The 7,382-nt window shown below is 48.7% G+C and overlaps 1 protein-coding gene across 1 annotated transcript; it reads left to right on the top strand.

Annotated features, from left to right (window-relative positions):
- The first annotated feature begins 557 nt into the window (after nt 1-557).
- LOC100285077 (uncharacterized) lies at nt 558-1,973 on the top strand. The gene has a single exon (NM_001165759.1). It carries the CDS (start codon nt 580-582, stop codon nt 1,504-1,506), a length of 927 nt encoding a protein of 308 aa, NP_001159231.1. The 5' UTR covers nt 558-579; the 3' UTR covers nt 1,507-1,973.
- The last annotated feature ends 5,409 nt before the right edge of the window (nt 1,974-7,382 follow it).

The following is a 7,382-nucleotide window of genomic DNA, read 5'->3' as shown; positions in this document are numbered from 1 at the left end:
GATCGTGGTTCTGTGCTATCGGGGTTGGATGCGTAATGTATGCTTGAGGTAATCAGTTGGACCCGTTGCTATGGTGGTGGACAATTTTGTTATCTCATTTGTTGTAGTTCGATGTCTACATTTGGTTTGTTCGAGTACATAAACACCAATAAAATCATTCGAGTACATAAACGCCGCCAATAAAATCAATAGTGGTGGCTTGATGTAGATCGAGATGTTATTTTATCAGGCGTGTAAACCCTTGTCGCTTCTGTTAAGTTGTCGCAAGTTTGAGGATGGATGTTTATAACAACTACTGTATATCATTTGATGCTATTTCTGAATATGATGTCGCAAGTTTGTGGTCCGGCATCCGCGCACGGCGCGCACTGTTGTCCTCTACACCTGGCTTCCAGTTCCAGCCGTCCGTTGATTTTGAATTTTAGTGAAAATTGTACACCAGAATATATTCCCTGTACTGACGATATGTTTCCGTTGCAACGCACGGGCATCCACCTAGTATATATATATACACACACCTCCTCTGCTTCTTTCCGTCATACATCATCCACATTCCACACACTTGCATAGTTGCATTATATGCAAGCAGGCATGCACCACGCACCAGGGCAGCGTGCAAGCAATTACCAGCAGACACATCACACAGAAGCTAGAGCACATCACGGGCGGGCGCCGGCGATGTCGTCGTCAACACCGAGAGAGCGAGGCGGCGGGAGGCAGTTCCCGGTGGGGCGGCGCCGGTACGCCCCGGTGGCCGACGCGGGGTGCGGCGGGTGCCGCCCGACGACGTCGAGGCTGCTCCGCCTGCCGTCCTTCCTCAAGCCCTGCAGCCAGCTGTTGGGTGGGGGTGGTAATAGCAAAGCTGCCGCGACGACGACGACAAGGAGGAGGAGTGGTGGCGGCGCCGCCGCCGTCGGTGAGCATTACTCCTGCGCCTCCACCTCTACCACGGCTTCCTTCTCCTCGTACTCCTCCTCGTCGTCGGCCGCCACGCGCAGCACGGGCGGCTACGCGGCGTCGTCGGCGGCCTACTCCTCCTCCGACTGCTGCTACTACTACCACTGCCACCCGTCGCGCGTCGTCGTGTACGGAGCTGGACCCACCGCCCCCATGCAACAGTACCAAGACCCAGCGTCGTCGTCGCTCCACAAGCAGCAGCAGCAGGAGCAGGCGTCACCAGCTCGCGCGGCGCCGTCGGCAGTCGGCCATAATAATAAGAAGAAGAAGATGAGGAGGAGGGCGGCGGAGGACGGCGTGGGCGTGGGCGTGGCGGTGGAGAAGGAGTCGTCGGACCCGCGCGCGGACTTCCGCGACAGCATGGTGCAGATGGTGCTGGAGACGGGGCTGTGCGACTGGGACGGCCTCCGCGGCATGCTCCGCCGCCTGCTCGCCCTCAACGCGCCGCGCCACCACGCCGCCATCCTCACCGCCTTCGCCGAGGTCTGCGCGCAGCTCGCCGCCGCTCCTCCTCCTCCTGCGCCGTCGTGCCAGTACCGGCGCTGCTGATGGCACATGGCAGCGTCCACCCACCACCCTACCCCGCTCGTGCCGTCTGCTAGCTGTAACGGACGGACGGACCTGATGGCGACAACAGGGCTATGCGCTTACAAAGTGCAGATTTTTAACTGTGGTTATTAGTCAGGAGATTAAGCTAAATCAAGGACAGATAATAAAGTGGCGTGGCAGCAGCGTTATTAGGCTACCACCATGCATGCATGTTCTTGAGATCCCAGGTAGTAGTAGTTGCCCCGATCTTTTGGTTTGTTATTTTCAGTCGATCTCGCAGTTAGAATTGTGTGTGTGAGGTTGTGCAGTGCAGTGCAGTGCACTTGTGCTTGCTTGTGCTGTGTGTATACTATGGGACGACATGGCCTTTCCAAAAGCATGAAGAGGCCACCCATGTGTATCATCCATAATCTGTACACGTATGCATGTTGTGACTTGTTGAATTGTACGTACGCTTGTGTTTATGTAGTATGTTTGCGTTAAAAGTTGGTGTGTATGTATGATTAGTGAATGAGAACTAACTCCACTCTTCTACGCAAGGTATACAACACACACACATGGCGTAGTGTGGTGTCCGGCTCACGAACCGAGACCAAGGCGTAGCTAGGATTTTTTCATAAGGTATGCCATAATAAAGTTTTTATAAATAGTTTAGTATAATCTATAATGATAGGATGTACTCGCGTAACCCTATGATGCTGCTATTTTTTTTTCTATTGGTGATACTGTTGCATGTTACTTAAAGCCCAAACCTGCACCACTGCGAGAGCTGAACTGGACATGCGCTGCATTTTTTGCTGAATTTGGTGGGCTGGTGGCTTGGTGGGCCGGCCTATAGAGTATGTCATGGCCCACCCGGACCACCCATCAGCTACGCCAAACCCATGTGTCACATGTCAAAGACAAGGAGGCGCACGGCGGCGCAGACTTGACAAGTCAAGGCACGGGCACACGACGACGACGACGTCCAGCCATACATGATCTTTGATACCTCAATTTAGTTGCGCGTTTAGTGTGTTAGAAATGCCATTGTTCATCTTCATCTAGCTAGAATAATAATCAGTTCTCGATCAAGAAAACCCAATTCATCTTCATAGCTCTGGCAATCAGCTCTGCTCCTTGTTTGTTGTGCGGGAAGCAAACTGAACTCAATTAGGTGCTGTTTGGTTGGTTATAGTTAGTTAGTTAGTTAGTGATTTGGTCGCGTCTTCAAAATATGGCCTAAAAGGCTAAAAGTTGGAACATGGCACATGCGCTTAATGTAACCCCACGCGTATCAGCCGGCAGATATGGATGCAGCAGGTGAGATCGAGCTTTGCCTTTCGCAAAAAAAAAGAGAACTTTGCCGGCATGGGCCGGGCCCAGAACCACGTGAACTCGGCCTCAGTCGGTAAAATTCGGTCCCATAGCGAACGCACACAGCCCGTGTGGAACGGCCGCCGGCCCAACCCAAGTATTTTCAAATATCTGATCTGGAGCGCCCAGCTCCGGCTTGGGCTGGAGGGTCTTAAATGCGCCACTGGAACCGATGATGCTTTCCTTCCCTGGGCAAAATATTTGCATGTCAGCTGCCCCTTGGAACGCTCAACGCCCCTAATTCCGATGCAACGCAGGCACTGGCAGGCAGTTGCACTCACTTTAAAGAAACACGCAGTCAATTGAATTACTCCTCTGCCCTTCCGACAGCAGTGTATTGTTTGTATGGCATGGTTTTCGAACAACACCAACTACCAATGCTACTCTTCATTCATTAGTAAAGAATATGAGAGAGAGAAAAAAACCATGGTACTCGATGGTATAAATTTTTGACTACAAATAACTATTTTATTATTTAGTTTTAAAACTTAATGTTTATATAAGTGGATTTGTCTTAACAAGTAAGAGTTTATTTATATTTTAAAGAAAAAATCAGTTAAAGTTATATTTTTTGGAGACCATGTCTGTGTCCTAAACGATAACTAATAGAAAATCGTAAAACATAAGTGTTGTCGCAACACTGGGCATGCATGCACGGCCGCCCAGACATGAATGCAAGGATTCTGCTGTTTAACTTCGAAAATAATTCAAATATTAGAAATGTTTCGGAGGACCGATTCATCAAGGGGCCGGCACACGCATCATGATGGGCTGGTGGTACTTTGCCGTACTAGCAAGTAGGAACAGCACGGCCGGCGTCTGCAGCTAGAGCTGATGTATATCTAACTGTACGCGTACTACGCGGCGGGCGCGGTGGTACAGTACAGCACAAATGAACGGCCATGGCGCCGGTCGAGGGCTCGAGGCCGGGGCCGGCCGGCCGGCTGGCCGGCGGACGCTAGTATAGCGCCACACCCACACACGCAAATACAACGTCTCGTCCATGATGAGCACAGCAAGAAAACAAAAAGGTGCTGGGTCGACATGTGCTGCAGCAAGAAACAAAAAGTGGTGGATCGGCTGCTGCCGCCATTTATGGCGGCCGAGCAAGATCAGATCGGAGGGGGCCGGGGTCCCGTTCATGCGTCGAAGATGGACGTGGCTCGACCGCTTGCCCGGCGCGCGCCGGGCTCACGAGCAGTCGAGCTCGAGCACGGCCGACGCAGGACCTGCCAACTGCCATGCATGCAGATGCACTAGTACTAGAGGCAATGCAATGCAATGTAAAGGCAACGTCCTCGTCGTCCGCGCGTGCGACGGCGCCCGGCCTACTGGTACCACCATCACATCGCTTCCATGGAAGGAAAACCTGTCAGTCTAGTAGATATGACGAGTTAGCTGTAGAGATTTGCCTCACGTACGTACGTGGACGGATCCGATCCTAGGATGGAAATTGCTGTACACATACGCGGAAATTCACTGGAGGTTCCCAATCACTACTCTTCCAAAATAAAATTCGTTTTACCTTTTTTTATTTACTCGTACAGTAATTAAAATACTCCAACAGCTACTTGTTTATTACCCTAAACCCTAACAAATGTGCGCGTCGCCAACTGCCTTTTGCCATCTCGTTGACGCCACACAGATCCCTGACATCGAGTGGAAGCAATTGAAGGAGGGGTACGGTTGCCTAGGGCCAAAACCAAAACCGGCCTAGCGGTTTGTTTCCTAGTTGCTCATTATTCTAGTTTTATTTTGTCAATGCTTTGATTAAAATAATTGATGCTAAACTTTATCAATTTTTTGTTAACAAATATTGTTCTTTTATTTTCTGCATATTGTTTGATTAATCTAGATAGGATTGTCATCATGGGTCATCGTCGTCCATCTATCTTCCAAAATCTTTTGGACGAATCATCGTCTGACGATGTATTCGTATCCGTACTCGAATTAAAATATGGTAAATAGTGACATCTGAATTTATATCTGTGCATATCTAATCTTCTTGATTCATGAGGTGGGGTGGCCTCTATCACCGTGGAAAGAATCCTCGGTGGCGCAAAACGTGTGCGATTTTCTTGTTCCCGCAGTAGAGCAGCCACATCTTTATTAATTTTAATCGAAAACAAACACGACCTAAATGATATTGGCAGGTAAGATAGTGGCTGGACGAGCATCAAGTTCAAATATAATAAGTGTAATTGTAGATACGTATGCGCGTTGTTGTTTAGGCTTCCTATTAGTACTGAAGCTATCACTGAGATAAAATAAGTGTGTCGCATACGTCTCATGCACAGTCACAATGTAGCAATTAATGCGTCGTACATTAGACTTTCTCCAATAGAGTGCTGGAAATAGAGAACATGAAACTGTAGATGACACTATTTAACACTATTTGCAGAGAAAAATTTAAAATAGAGAATGATATAGAAGATGTAATAAGAGATCTGCTGAAGATAACCTTAGATACCTACCTTAGATACCTCCGGCTCCGACCTACCAAAGTTGAAGGAAACCTTAAAAAATGAATGAAAAACAGAGCCAAGACAGACATTACATTATTACGTACGCACATAACCTAGAAAAAAACAAGAAGCAAAATATAGTCGTTTCGTAATATCTGCTCATACAGATGACCAAATGGGCCATTAGACAGGACAGTGGCCCGGCCTGCTTGACACGACATGGTTAGGCAACATTAGTAGTTCAATGAAAAAAATACAATAGCAAAAAAATTATGATTGTTATACCTCTAATGTCATGTGTTGCAAAATTTGTGAGATCAATTGTGCTACAGTTATCTCGAAAGGTAACCACAAATCACGATGAGCCAAGATGCATGGTGCTACAGTTATATAACATTAAAGTGCATACAGTTATATAGGATTAATGCATACTAATCAGCAATAGGATCTATTGAAAATTGTTGGTAAAATGTTCGTTTGCTTGAACCAAGATGCACATCTCCACTTATTTCAACGTTAACCACCTCACGTGTATGCTTCGTATTTATGTCTTCTTCATTTAATTATCCATATAGAAAAGGCTACATGTCAACTTTGAATTGTAGGGATGAAAGGGAATTAGGCTTACACCTAGTTCCTAATTGATTTTGGTGGTTGAATTGCCCAACACAAATAATTGGACTTACTAGTTTGCTCTAGTCTATAAGTTATACAGGTGCCAAAGGTTCACAAAAAGCCAATAAAAAGACCAAGAAAAGGGTTCAACAAAGAGAGCAAGTGATAACCGAAGGCTGCCCTGGTCTGGCGCACCGAACTGTCCGGTGCACCACCGGACAGTGTCCGGTGCACCAGGGCACTCGAGGCTGAACTCCTCACCTTTGGGAAAACGCAGAGGCGCTCCACTATAATTCACCGGACTGTCCGGTGTACCACCGGACAGTGTCCGGTGCCCCAGAGAAAAGCGACTCTGAACTCGCCAGCTTCGGATTTCCGCTCCGCTATAATTCACCGGACATGTCCGGTACACACCGGACTGCCCGGTGAGCCAGCGGAGCAACGGCTACTTCGCGCCAACGGTCGACTGCAGGCGCATTGAATGCACGCCAACACGCGCAGAAGTCAGAGCACGCACGGGTGGCACACCGGACAGCCTACAGGGCTTGTCCGGTGCACCACCGGACAGCCAGGCGGGCCCACAAGTCAGAGCTCCAACGGTCGGAACCCAACGGCCAGGTGACGTGGCTGGCGCACCGGACACTGTCCGGTGGCGCACCGGACTGTCCGGTGCGCCATGCGACAACAGCCTCCACCAAACGGCTAGTTTGGTGGTTGGGGCTATAAATACCCAAACCACCCCCACATTCAAGTCATCCAAGTTTTCCACCTTCCAACTACTTACAAGAGCTAGGCATTCAATACAAGACACACCCAAGTGATCAAATCCTCTCCCAATTCCACAGAAGCTTTAGTGTTAAGTGAGAGAGATTTGTTGTGTTCTTTTGAGCTCTTGCACTTGGATTGCTTCTTCTTTCTCATTCGTTCTTGCGATCAACTCAATTGTAAACAAGGCAAGAGACACCAATTGTGTGGTGGTCCTTGCGGGAAGTTTGGTTCCCAATTGATTTGAGAAGAGAAGCTCACTCGGTCCGAGGGACCGTTTGAGAGAGGGAAAGGGTTGAAAGAGACCCGGTCTTTGTGACCACCTCAACGGGGATTAGGTTTGCGAGAACCAAACCTCGGTAAAACAAATCTGCGTGTCACATTCTTTATTCGCTTGCGATTTGTTTTCCACCCTCTCTCGCGGACTCGATTATATTTCTAACGCTAACCCGGCTTGTAGTTGTGATTAACTTTGTAAATTTCAGATTCGCCCTATTCACCCCCCTCTAGGCGACTTTCAATTGGTATCAGAGCCCGGTGCTTCATTAGAGCCTAACCGCTCGAAGTGATGTCAGGAGATCACGCCAAGAAGGAGATGGAGACTGGCGACAAGCCCACTACAAGCCACGGGAAAGCTTCATCGGAAGAGTTCCACAACAAGGGGAAGGGGAAGGA

This window comes from Zea mays, chromosome 4 (assembly GCF_902167145.1).
Source record: "Zea mays cultivar B73 chromosome 4, Zm-B73-REFERENCE-NAM-5.0, whole genome shotgun sequence".
In the NCBI taxonomy this organism is placed as follows: Eukaryota; Viridiplantae; Streptophyta; class Magnoliopsida; order Poales; family Poaceae; genus Zea; species Zea mays.
Note: the sequence above shows the minus strand (reverse complement) of the source record. Positions and strands in the feature narration are given on the sequence as shown.